The sequence below is a fragment of the Tamandua tetradactyla genome, chromosome 5 (assembly GCF_023851605.1).
Source record: "Tamandua tetradactyla isolate mTamTet1 chromosome 5, mTamTet1.pri, whole genome shotgun sequence".
Lineage (NCBI taxonomy): Eukaryota > Metazoa > Chordata > Mammalia > Pilosa > Myrmecophagidae > Tamandua > Tamandua tetradactyla.
The window spans coordinates 30,261,390-30,281,043 of NC_135331.1; the positions used below are offsets into that span (position 1 = coordinate 30,261,390).

Genomic DNA, 19,654 nt, shown 5'->3' on the forward strand with positions numbered 1-19,654 from the left:
GTTGTTATTTGCATGAAATATCTTTTCCCAACCTTTCACTTTCAACCTATGTTTATCTTTGGGTCTAAGATGTGTTTCCTGTAGACAGCATATAGAAGGCTCCTGTTTTTTAATCCATTCTGCCAGTCTATGTCTTTTGATTGGGGAATTCAGTCCATTAACTTTTAGTGATATTACTGTTTGGATAATATTTTCCTCTACCATTTTGCCTTTTGTATTATGTACATCGTATCTGATTTTCCTTCTTTCTACACTCTTCTCCATACCTCTCTCTTCTGTCTTTTTGTATCTGACTCTAGTGCTCCCTTTAGTATTTCTTGCAGAGCTGGTCTCTTGGTCACAAATTCTCTCAGTGACTTTTTGTCTGAGAATGTTTTAATTTCTCCCTCATTTTTGAAGGACAATTTTGCTGGATATAGGAGTCTTGGTTGGCAGTTTTTCTTTTTTAGTAATTTAAATATATCATCCCACTGTCTTCTAGCTTCCATGGTTTCTGCTGAGAAATCTACACATAGTCTTATTGGGTTTCCCTTGTATGTGATGGATTGTTTTTCTCTTGCTGCTTTCAAGATCCTCTCTTTCTCTTTGACCCCTGACATTCTAACTAGTAAGTGTCTTGGAGAACGCCTATTTGGGTCTAATCTCTTTGGGGTGCGCTGCACTTCTTGGATCTTTAATTTTAGGTCTTTCATAAGAGTTGGGAAATTTTCAGTGATAATTTCTTCCATTAGTTTTTCTCCTCCTTTTCCCTTCTCTTCTCCTTCTGGGACACCCACAACACGTATATTTGTGCGCTTCATATTGTCATTCAGTTCCCTGATACCCTGTTCAAATTTTTCCATTCTTTTTCCGATAGTTTCTGTTTCTTTTTGGAATTCAGATGTTCCATCCTCCAATTCATTAATTCTAGCTTCTGTCTCTTTAAATCTACCATTGTAGGTATCCATTGTTTTTTCCATCTTTTCTACTTTGTCCTTCACTCCCATAAGTTCTGTGATTTGTTTTTTCAGACTTTCCATTTCTTCTTTTTGTTCAGCCCATGTCTTCCTCATGTCCTCCCTCAATTTATCGATTTCGTTTTTGAAGAGGTTTTCCATTTCTGTATGTATATTCAGCATTAGTTGTCTCAGCTCCTGTATCTCATTTGAACTATTGGTTTGTTCCTTTGACTGGGCCATATCTTCAATTTTCTGAGCGTGATCCGTTATCTTCTGCTGGCATCTGGGCATTTAATCAGATTTCCCTGGGTGTGAGACCCCACAGGTTGAAAGATTTTTCTGTGAAATCTCTGGGCTCTGTTTTCCGTATCCTACCCAGTAGGTGGCGCTCGTGGCACTCATCTGTCTGTGGGTCCCACCAGCAAAAGATGCTGTGGCTCCTTTAACTTTGGAAAACTCTCACTGTAGAGGGGGGGTCGCCAGCCGAAGCGGCTTGGGGGAGTGCCAATCCAAATCTCCCAGCCGGCCCGGGGTTCTGCACGTGGGTAGGTTCGCCGGCCTCCACGGTTTGGGGGAGCGCCTGTCCAAATTTCCCAGCCGGCCCAGGGCGCCAAGCATGGTGGGGGGGCACCGGCCTCCGTGGCTTGGGGGAGCTCTTGTCCAAATTTCCCAGCCGGCCCGGGGCGCCAAGCGTGGCCCCAGAAGGAGGGAGGGAGGGACTCCGGCCACCTGCCGACCCGGCCCGGGGAAGCCCGCACCCCTCGGCGATCTCACCGGAGCGGGTTCTCCCAGCCAGTCAGCCGTTCCAGAATGGGGTACACTGTCTTTTTGGGCTCTGTCGTGGCTCCGGGAGCTGTTCTGTATCGTTTCTACTTCCCTAGTAGCTGTTCTGGAGGAGGAACTAAGACCTGTGCTTCTTACTAAGCCGCCATCTTCTCCGGAAGTCTACGTATTCTTGACAAGAATAAGATAAGAGCTGAAATAATAAGATAAGAATAAGATAAGAGCTAAATAATAAGAGCTGAAAAAGTTCTGATCAGTTAAAAAGAAGTTAGCGGTCTAGAATAAATTGAACCAAGTGTCAACGAAAAGTTACAGCACAAAGCCAATCAACAAGAAAACCCTAGGCAAAAGGTTGAAAAATGAGCTTCAAAATAAAGTAATCAAGAAAATCACATGCCGAGAAAGCAGCAAAAATCATGTCACCCTAAGAAGCACAAAGATATGACCCATGTGAAGGAACAAACTTAAAGTTTAGATGAGATACAGGAGTTGAAGCAACTAATTAGGGATGTTCAAATAAATATTCTAAATCAGTTCAATTGGTTTGAAGGAAAATGTGGCAAAACAGATGAAAGGATATAAAGAAAACATTGTGTGATTATAAAGAAACCTAGGCACATGCAAAAAAAAAATAACAGAACTTATGGTAATGAAAGACACTACATAAGAGTGAAAACTATAATGGTGTCATAAAAGAACAGATTTCAATAGGCTGTAGAAGTATCAGAAGAAAGTAGTAGCAAGCTAGAGGATAAGGCATCTCAAATCTTACACACCAATAATAGATAGGGAAAAGAATGGGGAAATTTGAGTGGGCTCTTAGGGAATTGAATGACAACATGAAGCCCACAAGTATGTGTCCTGGGGGTCCCAGAAGGGGAAGAGAAAGGAAAAGGGGCATAAAGAATAATTGAGGAAATAATCTGAAAAATTTCCCAACTGTTATGAAAGACTTCAAATTACAGGTCCAAAAAGTGTAACATATCCCAAACAGAGTAGATATGAGTAGCCGTACTCTAAGACATGTAGTAATCAGATTGTCAAATGCCAAAGGCAAAGAGAGAAAAGTGATCTAAAGGAAAGAGAGGACGAAGATTACAATGAAATTGAGGACACACAAAAAAATACAATAGAGGGAATCAACAAAACCAGAAGTTATTTCTTTGAGAAAATCAATAAAATAAATTAGACACTTTGCTAGACTGATAAATAAAATGAGAGAGAAGTTACAAATAAATAAAAACAGAAATGGGAGGGGGTCGTTACTACTGGCCCTGCAGAAATAAAAGAGCTAATAAGAGGATACTATGAGCAGCTGTATGCCAACAAAATACTCTGGCTATGATTCCCGTCCATTTCAAGAGTCTGTGACAGGCCAGCACTCTGCTTACAATAGTTAGCATTAACAACAGAAAACCAGGACAAATGGACAACTTCAAAGAAGGATATGAATAGCTAACACAAACTCAAAAAGAATCAAGACCTCAACAGTGCAATCACCAGTAGGGAGGTTGAATCAGTCATGAAAACCCTCCCAGGAAAGAAACTCCAGGGCCAGGTGGCTTCACATGTGAATTCTCCCAAGCATTCCATGTGGAATTAGTACAAATCCTGCTCAAACTCTTCAAAAAAAAAAATTGAAGAGAAGAGAAAGTTACCTAAGTCACTCTATGAAGCCAACATCACCCTAATGCCAAAGCCAGACAATGGTACTACAAGAAGAGAAAATCACAGACCAATCTCTCTAATGAATATAGATGGAGAACTCTTCAACAAAATATTTACAAATGATATTTAGCAGCACATTAAAAGAATCATACACCATGACCAACTGAATTTTTTTCTTAGAAATTAAAAACTCCATCTTTATTACTGATGAGGGTATTGGGAAAGGAAGTGTAGAGAGCAAAATGAACATGTTAATGAGTACCCAGGATTATGGAAATTTATATACAAATTAGACTCTTCCCTAACTTTTATGGGGCCCTGTGTATGAGTGTACAAATGGAAGTGAACATACCAAATATATAAAATACCTTAAATTATAAATAAAGTGGGAAATCTTTAAATGAAAATAAATATAAATTCCATTCCCCAACTTTCTCAAGTATTCTTTCTTATTGATAAAATAGGGGGAAAAAACATATGTCAAAATTATGGTTAGTATCTGGCAGTAAAACAGCCAACGTCCTTGATGGCTGATTTTAACTAGGATTGTGAATATCTGATAGTCTGCCAGTAAGCAGATGAAATTTGAAAGGGTAATAAAATACCTATTAATAAGGTTTTGTTTTTCCTTTTTTTGTATTTTGTTTTTTCAGTTTTTTTTTTTCGCATGGGCAGGCACCAGAAATTGAATCTGGGTCTCCAGTGTGGCAGGCGAGAACTCTGCCAGCTGAGCCACCATGGCCTGCCTCAGTTATTTTTATTTATTACATAATTTTATCTTGCCTATGTATAAGCAAAATAATCATAGTGTTATAAATCACTATCTGTTTTTGTTGATTGTGACTATAAAAAGGATTTAAATATTAAATGTATTTTCATTTTATATATGCCACTTTCTAAAACATTTTATCAAAATATTTATTTGAAATAAAATAAATTGGTTTTAAGTTAATATGAAAATATTTATTTTAACAACTTACCTTCTGTTTCCAGGAGTCTGTGACATGTCAGCAAACTGCTTACAATAGTTAGCATTAAAAACAGATGAATTATGGAAATATCATGTGTAGTGGCATAATATAGCTGTGGAAATGATGTGCAATAGATATGTCCACAGAGAAAAGAGCGCTTCCTATGTCAGCTAAATATGGTGCCCATATCTTCCCCTTGGAGCATTTAGCAATTCTGGGTACAGATTTGGAGCAAGCAGAGGGACTCTTTTTCAAGTTAAGATATCAGAAGAGACTTTGGCAGTGTTATGGGAACTAAAAGAGCTTCCCAGTATGTCCATTGCATTGCAGGACATTTGCTGAGCTTGGGGAAAGGTGGGATGTTGGAGCACTGGGCTTGAACGGCAAGAAGAAGACAGGATGTGCGCTGTCACCATTGCTATTCAGCATTGTGCCCAAGTTCTAGCTAGAGTAATCCAGTAAGGAAAATGAACAAAAGGCATCCAAATTGGAAAAGAAGAATTAAAATTTCACTGTTTGCAGGTACCATGATCCTATATGTAGACAGTACCAAAAAATCTACAACAAAGCATAGTGTTAATATATGAGTTCAGCAAAGTACCAGGATCAAGATCAAAATGCAAAAATCAGTAGTGTCTCTATACAATAATAATGAGCAATCTCAGAAGGAAATCAAGACAAAAGTACCATTTACAATAGCGATCAAAAGAATAATATATATAGGAATATATTTAACCAATGATATAAATGACCTATACACAGAAAACTGCAAAATATTCCTAAAAAGAAATCAAGGAAGTCCTAAATAAATGGAAGAACATACTGTTATTCATGGATTAGAAGGCTAAATAGAGTTAAGATTTCAATTTTACCCAAAAGGATTTATACATTCGTACAATACCAATAAAAATGCCAACAACTTACTTTGCAGAAATAGAAAAAAAACAGTAATTCGATCTATTTGAAAGGGAAAGTTGCCCTGAATAGCTAAAAACATCTTGAGAAAGAAAAATGAAGTTGGAGGTCTGAAACTTCCTGACTTGAAAGCATGTGACAGTGCTACAGTGGTCAAAACACCATGGTACTGCATAAAGATTAATACACCAACCAATGGAATCAAACTGAGAACTCAGAAACAGATCCAATCATCTATGGACAATGGATTTTTGACAAGGCAGCCAAGTCCACTCAACTGGGGCAGAACAGCCTCTTCAACAATTAGTGCTGGGAGATCTGGATATCCATATCCAATATAATGAAGGCAGATCTCTTTCTAACACCTGATATAAAAATTAACTCAAAACTGATCAAAGACCTAAACATTAGAGCTTAGACCACTGTTTCAGTTTGCTAAAGCTGCCAGAATGCAATATACCAGATATGGATTGGCTTTTACAAAGGGGTTACAAATTTATATTTCTAAAGCCATGAAAATGCCTGAATGAAGCCATCAATGGAGAGATACCCTCTCTGCAGAAAGGCTGCTAGCATCTGGGACTCCTCTGTTATGTAGGATGGCTCATAGCACTGTTTGCCAGCCCTTCTCTCCTGGATTCTTGTTTCAAAATGGCTCTCTCAGCTCCTGTGGGTCCTTTGGCTTCTTGCAGGTGGTTTCTTTTTCAGCTTTCTGTCTCTGCGAGCTCTCTTAAAGGACTTCAGTAAAGGATTAAGACCCATATCGAATTGGATGGGTCACATTTCCATGGAAACAACCTAATCAAAAGATTCCACCTACAACAGGTCTGCCACCACAAGAATGGGCTAAAAGAACAGTCGTTTTGGGGGGTATGTAATAGATTCAAACCAGTACAACCATAAAACTCTTAGAAGAAGTTAGAGGGAAATATCTTAAAGATTTGTGAATGAGGGGGTTCCTAGACTTACACCCAAAGCACAAGCAATGAAAGAAGAAATAGATAAGTAGGATATATTCAAAATTGAATAGTTTTGTGTGTCAAAGGACATTGTCAAGAAAGTTAAAAAGTGGTCTGTCTACTCAATGCGAGAAAATATGTGGAAACCACAATTCTAATAAGGGTTTAATACACAAAATATATAAAGAGCACCTATAACTCAAAACAAAAAGATGAACAACCGAGGTAAAAATGAGCAAAAGACTTTTTACAAACACTTTTCCAAACATGAAATTCTGATGGCTAGAAAGCATATGAAAAGATACTCAACTTCACTAGCTATTAGGGAAAAACAAGTCACAACCACAATGAATTTCCCATTTTGTGGTCATAACACAGAAAAACAAAACAAAACAGAAGGCAGGTGTTGGACAGGATATGAAGAAATAGTTACACTTATTCACTGTTGGTGGGAATGTCAAATGGTGCAACCACTCTGGAATGCAGTTTGGCAGTTCCTCGGGAAGTTAATATAGAACTGCCATTACTAGGTATTTTTCAGAAGAACTGAGAGCAGGGATGCAAAGAAACATTTTCACACTGATGTTTATAGTGGCATTATTCAGAACTGTCAAAGGTGGAAACAGCCCAAATGTCCATCAGTTGATGAGTGTATAAACAATCTGTGGTATATACATATAAAGGAATATAATGTAGCTGTGAGATAGAATGAAATCATGATGCATACAACAATATGAATGAACTTTGAGAACATTATGTTGAGTGAAATAAGCCAAAAGCAAAAGAACAAATTGTATGGTCTCACTAATATGAACTAACTAGAATGAACAATCTCTAAGTGTTAAATTTGTTAAAATGCATTATTAGGAGATACAAAGAGTGTAAAGATTGAGCAACTGATGCTTTTGTAGTACCAAATGTTCAGTCAGTTTGAATGTAAGGTTCAGAAATGAATAGCACAATACTGTGTGATGGTAGCAAAATTGTGGAACTCTTATGAACAAAGCTGAGTGTGAATATGATTGAAATAGGAGGTCTAGGGTCCTGTATGTCACCAGAAGGAAAGCTAGAGGATAAAAACTGGAGCTGTATAACTTAGCAAAACCTAGAGTGAACAATGATGTTGATTAAATTATACAGGTATTATAAAGTTTTTACATGTACTAGAACAATGTACGTCATTATTACAAGATGTTAAAAATGGGATGTATATAGAAAAATATGATTAACGTAAATTAAGATCTATAGTTACCAGTAATATTGTAATAGTCATTATTTGTAACAAAGGCACTATAGCAAAGCTAAATGTCAATAATTGGGGGATATAATGGAGGGGTATAGGATTTCTTTCTTTCTTTTTGGAAGGAATCCAAATGTTTCATACGGATTGTGGTGGTGAATGCATAACTATGAAATTATACTAGGAGCCACTGATTGTACATTTTTGATGGACTGGATGGTGTATGACTAAAACTTTTTTTAAAAAAAAAAAAAACAACTTCCCAACAACCAAGACAATGTGTCTCATGAAATCCATTAATTCAACTTCCTGTCCATCCATCATACATCAACCACCGTGAAACTATCTACCAGTTTTTGAGCTGACAATCAATTTCAAACTCTCATTCTTAGTCACATATTGAATGTTCAGCAAATCACTTTTGATTAACACAAAGCATCAGCCCACCTTCTTTTTTTATTTTTTATTTTTTTTAAATATAACAACATATAAACACAAACATTCTTAAAATATGAGTATTCCATTCTTGGTATATAATCAGTAACTCACAATATCACTACATAGTTGTATATTCATCACCATGATCATTTCTTAGAGCATTTGCATCAATTCAGTAAAAGAAATAAAAAGGAAAAAGAAAAAAACTCAGACATACCATACCCCTTAACCCTCCCTCTCATTGACTGCTAGTATTTCCATCTACCCAATATATTTTAGCCTTTCTTTCCCCTATTTTTTCCTATACCCCTTACCACTCCCTTTCATTGATCACTAGCATTTCAATCTACTAAATTTATTTTAACATTTGTTCCCCCTATTATTTATTTATTTTTAATCCACATGTTTTACTCATCTGTCCATACCATAGATAAAAGGAGCATCAGACACAAGGTTTTCACAGTCACACAGTCACATTATGAAATCTATATCATTATACAATCATCTTCAAGAAACATGGCTACTGGAACACAGCTCTACATTTTCAAGCACTTTCCTCCAGCATGTCCAATATACCTTAATTGAAAAGGTGATATCTGTGTTATGCATAAGAATAACCTCCAGGGACCTCTGTTGTTCAGATGTAGCCACAGTCTCTCTAAGCCCAACTCTGCAAGTGAAATCATTGCCCACCCCCTACGTGGGACATGACATCCAGGGGTAAAAGTCTCTTAAGTGACAGTGAGAGATGACTCCCAGGGATGAAAGAAGACCTGGCACTGTGGATCAACAATTACATTCTGATAAAAAGGGTGAGAAGAAATGTAATTAATAAAGTACCAGTGGCAGAGAGAGTTCAGATAGAGTTGAGAGGCTACTCTGGAGGTGGCTCTTATGCAAGCTTAGAGTAGACCTTGCTACCTATCATAACCTGCCAACCCCCAACCAGGACCATTCCAGCCAATCCTAAAGAACACCTAGGGCAATATATAAGATTCCAAAAGGGTTCGATGCACTAGAGTAACTTTCCAGAAACCTACAGCCTCCAGATGGGTCCCTGGTCCAGAGAATTCCTGAAACAGCCCAGACTCTTCTGAACATCAGATAGTTCCATCTCCCTACCCCATATTAATGACACACCCTTCCAAGTTGAAAAAGTTAGAATGGACATCGCCCAAACATCCCTGAAGAGAGGGATGGAAAGATCAAAGGTGATGGTGGAATTGTACAGAGAAGATGGGATTTAATAAATTATTATGAACGCTGAATTATTAAATTGATGTCTCTTTTAATCTCCAATATTTTAGAGTAGCTAGAAGTAAAAGCCTAAAATTGTGCAGTTGTGACTGTCATGGTCAGGTTCATGTGTCAACTTGGCCAGGTGGTAGTACCTGTTTGTCTGGTTGGGCAAGTGCTGGCCTGTCTGTTGGTATGATGACATTTCAAAGAATTAAATCGTGATCACATCGGCTACATCCACAGCTGATTCCATTTGTAATCAACCAAGGGGGGTGTCTTCTTTAATGAATGATACTTAATCTAATCACTGGAAGCCTTTTAAGGAGAATTCAGAAGAGACAGGCTCTCTTCCTGCTTCTGCTGGTGAGCATCTCCTGTGGAGTTCATCCAGACCCTCCATCAGAATTGTCAGTTTCACAGCCTGCCCTACACATTTTGGACTGTACATTCCCATGGTTACATGAGACACTTTTATAAATTTTATATTTACAAATATTTCCTCTTGATTTTGTTTCTCTAGAGAACCCTAACTAAAACAAGTAACCTCTGTCAAACACTGAAATATGTTCTATAACTAATTGTGGTGCTGTGCTCTGAAATTTATTGCTTTTTTGTATATATGTTATTTTTCAAAAAAAGTCAATTGTGTTGATAAAAAAAATATTTGTGCCTTCTAGCCTCCTATATTCTGGATCAGCTAGCCGGAAAAATTTCAGAGGATCATATGGTTATCCATGCCATACACTGGGGTCTCTCCTGTAACTACTTGTTGAAGAGTGCTTGAAAACTATTGCTTTTTTATTTATTTGTTTTGTATATATGTTATAATATAAAATAAAAAAGTTAAAAAAAAGTGAGAGGTCAGAAGAGAGCTCACCATAGCACAGCCCAAGCAGCTCAGCATTCCTTATCTCAACACTTGCAATTTAGCCCAGACATGTGGAGATGCAGAAAGGAATCACCCTGGGCTGTTGGAACCCAGAAGCTGGGAGAGAAGGCCTGCAGACATTGCCCTGTGCTTTCCTGTTTGAAAGAATTCTGTGCCCTAGAAACACCATGTTTTAATCCTGATCCAATAATATGGGAGCAACCATTTCTTTTAATTCCTATTCAATAATGCAGGGTGGGATCTTTTGATTAGATTAGCTCCATGAAGACGTGACCCCACCCATTCCAGGTGGGTTTTGATTAACTTACTGGAATCCTTTAAAAGAGAAAGCATTTTGAAGAGAGCCATGAGAACCATGAGAGCCCACACAGCCAGAGACCTTTGACGATGAAGAAGGAAAATGCCCCTGCGGGAACTTCATGAAACAAGAACCCTGGAAAGAAAGCTAGCAGTTGTCACCATGTTCACCAGTGCCTTTCCAGTTGAGAGAGAAACCCTGAACTTCATCAGCTTACTCGAGTGAAGGTAACCTCTTGTTGGTGCCTTAATTTCGACATTTTTATAGACTTGCTTTAATTTGGGCATTTCCATGGCCTTAGAACTGTAAGCTAGCAACTTACTAAATTTCCCTTTTAAAAGCCATTCCGTTTCTGGTATATTGCATTCTGGCAGCTAGCAAATTATAGCAACTCTGTTGTTTGGTGTCTCCTACCAAAAGGGCATTTCCTCATTGTAATTTATTTTTTATTATACGTTGAACAGACATGTTAATACACCTTTATGAAATAAAAAATGCTTTGTGATATAAGATGCAAACTTTTTTTTAAATGTTGAATGTCTTTATATTTGTTTATTGAACTTTATGTCATGCAAAAGTTTCCTATTTTTATATAGTCAAACTTATCTGTATTTTCTGGTAGGGGGTGTGTTCCCTCTTATGGTAATCTGTACTACATCCACAAGAAATAGCTTCTGTCAATTTATTGATCTTTCTCTGTTTCAGATTATCCTGAGAAACCTCACGGATGTTTCAGGAAGGCTTTTGCTTTATTCTGTGGTTTGCAAAATAAAGGCCCCCAGCTGACCAAAGAAGAGGAAGCTGCCCTGGAGAAGAGGCTGACGGACACGTCTGAGAAGCCCTTGTGGAGGACTGTAGTGAACATCAACGCCATCCTCCTCCTGGCAGTAGCAGTCTTTTTGCACGGCTATTTTGCTTGACTCTTATCTGAGCCACTGAGAATATTTATTAAGCAAGGAAAATTTTATTGATTTTTACTTTTATAGGGCTTTTGTGTGTTGCAAAAAGGAAGTAAGAAGTTGACAAATCTATCTACTAAAGTAACTATACCTGATTTTTTTTTTATTGTATTGATCTTTTGGGTGAATGAAAAAAAGATAAAGAAATTGATCACTTAGAAAGTCAGTGATTCAGCTTCCTAGTAGAAATTGGTGCAATAAAAGTGCAGTGAGTCAGGATAACTGCACAGAAGTCAGTGAACAATGTATGTCACTCAGGTTCCAAAATTAAGTAAAGAAACAGTCTTGCAGCATCCTAGTTGAAATTTGTGCTGAAATAGGGTCAGTGAGTCACGATAACTGCCAAGATGTCATTTAGTCATGTATATCACTCAGTTTCCAAAAATAAGCAAAATACCAGACTTGCAATCCCTTCTTGAAACTTGGCCTGGAAAGTGTCAGCGAGTCAAAATAAGTGCATAGAAGACAGTGAATCATATATGTTACTCAGTTTCTGAAAGTTATGCAAAATACAAGGCTTCCAGCTTCCTAGTTTCAAGTTGTGCTGTAACTGTGTCAGTGAGTCAAGATGAGGGCATGGAAGTTGTTGAATCGTTGAAGGCATTCAGTGTTTGAAAACTAGAAAATACCAGCCTTGCACTTTCCTAGTTGAAATTTGTGCCCTAGCAGTGCCAGTGAGACAAGATAAGGGCATGGAGCCTTTAAATCCTGTAATACTCTCAGAAACTTAACAAAATAAAAGTCTCGCAACTTCATAGTTGAAACTTATGCTTTGTCATGGTGTCAGTGAGTCAAGATAACTGCATATAATACGTCATCAAATCTTGTATATTATTCAATTTCCAATACTAAGTAACCCCCCCCCCCGGCACCCTCCTAGTTGAAATTTGTGTGTAACACCATCAGTGCATCAAGATACGGGCATAGGGGACTTCCAGAGAAGATGGTGGCTTAGTAAGACGCGCGGGTCTTAGTTCCTCCTCCAGAAAAGCAACTAAAGAAACAGAAACAATACGAAACAGCTCCCGGAGTCACGACAGAGACCAAAAAGACAGCATACCCCATTCTGGAACAGCTGAACGGGCAGGGAGAATCTGCTGCGGTGAGATACCCGAGGGGTGCACGTTTTCCCGGCCGGGGCGGCTGGCGACTGGGGTCCCTTCCACGCACGTGGCTTCCCGGTCTGACTGGGAACGTTGGATAGCGGGGCCCTCCCATCACGCTTGGCGTTTCTGGCCAGCTGGGCAATTAGGACCGGCACTCTCCCAAGCCGCGGCAGCCAGTGACCCCTGCCTCCAGGCGCGGTTTCCCGGGCCGACTGCCATGCAGACAGACGAGCGCCACGAGCGCCACCTACTGGGCAGGAAAAGAAAAACAGAGCCCAGAGATTTCACAGAAAAACCTTTCAACCAGCTGGGTCCCACACCCAGGGAAATCTGATCAAATGCCCAGACACCAGCAGAAAATAATGGATGACGCTCGGAAAATTGAAGATATGGCCCAGTCAAAGGAACAAACCAATAGTTCAAATGAGATACAGGAGCTGAGACAACTAATGCTGAATATACGAACAGAAATGGAAAAAATCTTCAAAAACCAAATCAATAAATTGAGGGAGGACATGAAGAAGACATGGGCTGAACAAAAAGAAGGAATAGAAAATCTGAAAAAACAAATCACAGAACGTATGGGAGTGAAGGACAAAGAAGAAAAAATGGAAAAAACAATGGATACCTACAATGGTAGATTTAAAGAGACAGAAGCTACAATTAGTGAACTGGAGGATGGAACATCTGAATTCCAAAAAGAAACAGAAACTATAGGGAAAAGAATGGAAAAACTTGAGCAGGGGATCAGGGAACTGAATGACAATATGAAGCGCACAAATATACGTGTTGTGGGTGTCCCAGAAGGAGAAGAGAAGGGAAAAGGAGGAGAAAAACTAATGGAAGAAATTATCACTGAAAATTTCCCAACTCTTATGAAAGACCTAAATTTGCAGATCCAAGAAGTGCAGCACACCCCAAAGAGAATAGACCCAAATAGGCGTTCTCCAAGACACTTACTAGTTAGAATGTCAGAGGTCAAAGAGAAAGAGAGGATCTTGAAAGCAGCAAGAGAAAAACAATCTGTCACATACAAGGGAAACCCAATAAGACTATGTGTAGATTTCTCAGCAGAAACCATGGAAGCTAGAAGACAGTGGGATGATATATTTAAATTACTAAAAGAGAAAAACTGCCAACCAAGACTCCTATATCCAGCAAAATTGTCCTTCAAAAATGAAGGAGAAATTAAAACATTCTCAGACAAAAAGTCACTGAGAGAATTTGTGACCAAGAGACCAGCTCTGCAAGAAATACTAAAGGGAGCACTAGAGTCAGATACGAAAAGACAGAAGAGAGAGGTATGGAGTAAAGTGTAGAAAGAGGGAAAATCAGATATGATATATATAATACAAAAGCCAAAATGGTAGAGGAAAATATTATCCAAACAGTAATAATACTAAAAGTTAATGGACTGAATTTCCCAATCAAAAGACATAGAATGGCAGAATGGATTACGACCCAGCAATACCACTGCTAGGTATCTACTCAAAGGACTTAAGGGCAAAGACACAGACGGACATTTGCACACCAGTGTTTATAGCAGCATTATCTACAATTGCAAAGAGATGGAAACAGCCAAAATGTTCATCAACAGACGAGTGGCTAAACAAACTGTGGCGTATACCTACGATGGAATATTATGCAGCTTTAAGACAGACTAAACTTATGAAGCATGTAGTAACATGGATGGACCTAGAGAACATTATGCTGAGTGAGTCTAGCCCAAAACTAAAGGACAGATACTGTAAGGTCCCACTGATGTGAACCGACATTCGAGAATCAGCTTGAAATATATCATTGGTAGCGGAGACCGGCGGGAGTTGGAGACAGGGTAAGATAATGGGTGGTTGGAGCTGGGGGGATGCAGACTGTGCAACAGGACTAGATACAAAAACTCAAAAATTGACAGCACAATAATACCTAAGTGTAATGTAACTAGGTTGGAACACTGAATGAAGCTGCACCTGAAATATGGTTTTTTGTTTGTTTGTGTGTTCGTATCTTTTTTGTTTGTTTTTTTTCTTTTTCCTTTTTATATATATATATATATTTCATTAGTATTATTATTTTAATTCTCTTCTCTATATTAACATTCTATATCTTTTTCTGCTGTTTTGCTAGTTCTTTTCCTAAATCGATGCAAATGTACTAAGAAATGATGATCATACATCTATGTGATGATGCTAAGAATTACTGAGTGCATTTGTAGAATGGAATGATTTCTAAATGTTGTGTTAATTTCTTTTCTTTTTTTGATTAATAAAAAAATTAAAAAAAAAAAGATACGGGCATAGGAGACTCTGAATCATGTAAGTCATTCTGTTGCATAAAATTAGCAAAATATCAGTCTTGCAGCTTCCTAGCTGAAACCTGAGGTGTATGAGTATGAGTGAATCAAAATAAGTGCATAGACATCATTGAATCAGGTATGTCATTCAGTTTTGAAAACAAAGTTCAATTCCCATCTTGTACCTTTCCTAGTTGAAATTTCTGCTGAAATGGTGTCAGTGAGTTAAGATAAAGGCATAGGAATCATTGGCTCGAGTCCTTCATTTTCTGAAAATTCACAAATTACAAGTCTTTCAGGTTCCTAATTGAACCTTCTGCTGTAGCAATTATCAAGATAAGTGGGTAGAAGTCATTAACTCAAGCATATCACGTAGTTTCTGAAATTAATCAAAATGACACTCTTGCACCTTACTAACTGAAACTTTGGCTGTAACAATGTCAGTCAGGCAGGAGAAGTGCATAGATATCATTGAATCATGTATATCTCTCAGTTTCTGAAACTGAGCAAAACACCAGGCTTCCACTTTCCAAGTTGAAACTTATGCTATAACAGGGCATATGAAAGGGCATAGGAGTCATTGAGTCCTGTAAGTCGTTTGGTTTCTGAACATTAGCAGTTTCTCAAGATTAGCAAACACGTATTTACCTGTTATACAGCTTCCTAGTTGAAACTTGTGCTTTAACAGTGTCACTGTGTCAAGATAAGTGTGTAGACATCATGGATACTTGTATATGACAGTTTCAGAAAATAAGCAAAAAAACAAAAACAAAAACAGTTTTTCACATTCCCCATTCAAACTTTGGCTGTGAAAATTTCCAGATAATCAAGTTAAGGGCATAGAAATCACTGAATCTTGTAAGTCATTCAGTTTCTGAACATTTGCAAATACCAGCCTTGCGGCTTCCTGGTTGGAACTTCTGCAGTAACAATGCCTGTGAGACAATCTGAAGGTATAGGAAGAATTGAGTTATGTAAGTTCTTCATCCTATTCTGATATTAGCTAAACACTAGGCTTGCACTTCCTATTTCAAACAGTGTCAGTGAATCAAGGTAAATACATAGATATCATTGTATTACTTACATTACTTAGTTTCTTAAACTGAACAAAATGCCAGTCTTGCATCTGCCTTGTTGAAACTTTTGCTGTAACAGTGCTATTGAGTCAAGGTAAGGGTATAGGAGGCATGGAATCTTTCATAAGTCATTCCATTTTTTAAACTAAGCAAAATGCCATTCTTGCAGCTTCCTAGATCAAATTTGTGCTCTAACAGTGTGAGTGAGTCAAGATAAGTGCACAGACATCATTGACATTTGTACATTGCTCAGTTTCCACAACTAAGCAAAATACCAGTTGCACCTTCCTTGTTAAAACTTATGATGTAAGAGTGTCAGGGAGTCAAGATAAGGCTTGGAGGCATTGAATCTTGTAAGTCATTCCAGTTTTTAAAATAAGCAAAATACCATTTTTGTAGTTTCCTAGATGAAACTTGTGCTCTAACAATGTGAGTGCATCAAGATACATGCTCAGACATCACTGAATCATGTATATCACTCAGTTTCCAAAACTAAGCAAGATATCATCCTGCATCTTCCTAGTTGAAACTTTTGCTTTAATGGTGCCAGTGAGTCAAGATAAGAGCATAGGAGTCTTTGACTCATTATATGACTCAGTTTCCAAAACTAAACAAAATACTACCTTGCCCCTTCCCAATAGAAACTTATGCTGTAACAGTGTCAATGAATAAAGCATAGAAGCTGGTGAATAATGAATTTCACTCAGCATACAAAGCAATATATGAGTTTTACCACTTTCCAGGTGAAACTTGTGTTGTTACTTGTATTACTGAGTCAATGCATAAAAGTCAGTATTTTCTGTATATCACACAGTTTCCAAAACTATGATATGTAACCATTTTTTCAGCTTTCTAGGTGAAACTGTTTTACTGTAGTTTCTGCATTCAAGCAGGGATGGTCACCAACTGGTTCAGAGACCCCCAATGCTGAGCTTAGCTGGGTCAGCAAAGACCATGCTGATGACCCCAAAATGCAGGACATAGCATCACAGATAGGGGGCATCTTGGCCCCACCTACAACCCAGCCTAGGCATCTATTGAGTAGCTAGGGAGAAAGAAGGGGTACATGTATCATCCTAGAGTGTTCCCCTGGCCATCAGCATCCAGTTATCTGTGCAGTGAAGAACATGTGGAGGAGGGCAGTCCAGGCCAGGTGGAGATGCCCACGTGTTCGATTTGTTGAGCTCCCACAGCTGAGCAGAGATGTCAAAATCTCTCATATCCCTTTCCCTTACTTGGATGGGAGGAGGAGACATTCTTTCAAAATTTCCCCCCACACTAACTCCAGCCCCTTACTATGCCATGAATCAGGCCCTCTGCTTTATTGTTTATTTGGAGAGGGCATGACTCTGGGGACTTCTGGCTTGGGGTCACCAGGGGACTTGGGAGGACACAGCTGTGGACCCCAGTGAGCCCTGAGCAACAGGGCACCAAACCAAAGGCTCGTTTTCCAGCTGAGAACCCTCAGACCCTTCAGCGACAGTCCACAGCGCCCCCTGCTGGCCCAAGCCCAGATCCCACCCACTTCTGAGATGAGACTTTAGGCACTTGAATCATCAATTTAGAATCATTTAAGGCTCTAATTGCCTCTAAAGACAGTATTTATTCCTTTAGTTACTTTACAAATACTGTACTGGAAATTTCGGTGTCTTTTTTTTTGCCAAGATTTAGGTTAGAAAGTAGATATTTAATTTCCTACAAGTTGGATTTGTTTTCATGCCAGTTGACACCTATATGCTCACTATACAGATTAAGACAGAGTATTTCCAGGATTTTTTAATCCTCTGAATACCTCTACCCTCTATTAACACTCACAGCTAGTCACACTAGTAAATTGTGTGTTTCTCACACCTTTGTTTTTTCTTTATAGTTTTGCCACATATGAATGTGCCACTAGATAATATAATACTCATTTTGCATGATTTGAATATGTATATAAATGGAATCATAGTGGGTGTATTCATTTACAACTGTCTTTTAATTCATTTAATCTCAAGCTTTTGAAATTGTCTCATGTTGGTGCATGTCTCTATTTTACACTTATTTTTATTCTTACATAATATTAAATTTTATAAATATGGCTGAGTTGATTTATCCAAAGCCAAGGCACTGGATATTTTTATAAATTTTCAAAGCTTAAAGTTTTAATTCTTGTGCTCTCTGCTGCAAGGATCATGTCTCCTTGAAGGTAGAAGCCACAGTTTTTTGAAGACAGTAACTTAGAGAGTGATTCCTGTGTCTGTACATCATCATCCATACTGGATGATACCAGTGTTTTTCCAAGTTGGCTGTACCATTTGCACACCCACTAGCAGAGAAAAGTTGTTCCAGCAGAATATTTTTATTTTGGATTAATCCATTTTTTAAATTAAAATGTGACACTTTTCCTTTTATGCTTTCTAGTATTCTTGGTTTAATATTAAAATTACCTCATAGATTTCCCATTATCTGATCTTTATCCTCTTACTTCCAAACTTTATGCATCCATTTCTTTCAGGTACATTTTGTACAGATTGTTTTCAGGTTTCAGGTTCATCACCCGTTGGATCGATCGCCTTCACTGAGGTCCTGAAACCTTAGTTTTCTTATGTGTGGTAATTAAAAGTGTCCACAAACACACACACGTGCAAACTGTACCCAGATGTTCACAGCAGTTTTATTCATTGTAGCCTCAACTTGGAAACAAACCATACTCCTTTCAGCTGTTGAATGCTCAAATATCTATACCATGGAATACTACCCAGCAATAAAAAGCAGTGAACTATCGATATATGCAACTTGGAGGCTCTCAATGGAAGTATTCTGAGAAAAAAAGGCAATTTCAAAATGTTGTACAGTATATTATTCCATTTGTGTAACATTCTTGAAATGATAAAAAAAAAAAGAGAGAGAGAGAGAGAGAGAGATGGAGAAAAGATTAGTGTTTGCCCGGGGTTAGGGAGGCAGAGCAGAAAATAGGTGCCTGTGGCTATAAAAGGGAAGCACAAGGGATCCTTGGGGGTGACCTAGTCTGTATCTGAATGTGATCAATAAACAGCACACAAATGAGTGCATGTAAAACTGGTGAAATCTGGATAAGAGGATGGGTTCAGTGTCAGTTTCCTGGTTGTGAAACATGGGTGGAATCATGCAGTGTTTGTCTTTCTGTGTCGAGCTTATTACACATAGCATGGTGTTTTTAAGGTTCATTCATGTTGTAGCATATATCGGAACATCATTCCTTTTTTGTGGGTGAATAGTATTTCATTGTACGGATGTGCCATGTTTTGTTTATCCATTCGTCTTTTGATGGGTGTTTTGGTTGTTTTCACCTTTTGGTTGTTGTGAATGATGCTGCTCTGAACATTGGTGAACAGGAGTCTGTTTGAGTGCCTGTTTTAGATTCTTTGGGGTATATGCCCAAGAGTGAAATTTCTGGGTTTTGTGTTTTGCTTTTAGAGGAACTGCCAAGCCGTTTCCCACAGTGGCTGCAGCCTTTGACATTCCCACCAGAAGTGCACAGAAGTTCCAATTTCACCACATCCTTTCCAATACTTATTTTCTGTTCCTTGATGGTGGCCATCCTATTGGATGTGGGGTGGTGTTCATTATGGTGTTGATTTGCATTTCCCTAGTGACCAGTGCTGGGAAGCATCTTTTCATGTGCTCATTGACCATTTGTATATCTTCTTTAGAGAAATGTCTATTCAAGTCCTTTGCCCATTTTTGGATTAGATTGTTTGACTTTTTTGTTGATGAGTTCTGGAATTATTATATAATTTTGAGCCTTATCAGATATGTGGCTCCCAAATGTTTTCTCCTGTTCTGTAGGTTGTCTTTTCACTTTCTTAATATCCCTTGAGGCACAGAGATTTTTAAAATTGATGAAGACCAACTTATCTTTTA

General features: G+C 38.3%; 1 protein-coding gene across 4 annotated transcripts in view; it reads left to right on the forward strand.

Annotated features, from left to right (window-relative positions):
- LOC143683928 (solute carrier family 5 member 4-like) overlaps nucleotides 1-12,209 on the forward strand; it is a 90,927-nt gene extending 78,718 nt beyond the window's left edge. For 3 of the 4 annotated variants that reach the window (XM_077160418.1, XM_077160417.1, XM_077160419.1), the window contains one exon: nucleotides 11,044-12,209. In XM_077160418.1, coding sequence (XP_077016533.1) covers nucleotides 11,044-11,258 — 215 coding nt within the window. In that variant the 3' untranslated portion in view covers nucleotides 11,259-12,209. Of the gene's footprint in view, nucleotides 1-10,364; nucleotides 10,566-11,043 lie in introns of all 4 variants that reach the window. The other variant, XR_013175734.1, reaches the window with a different exon arrangement.
- Nucleotides 12,210-19,654: the final 7,445 nt, after the last annotated feature.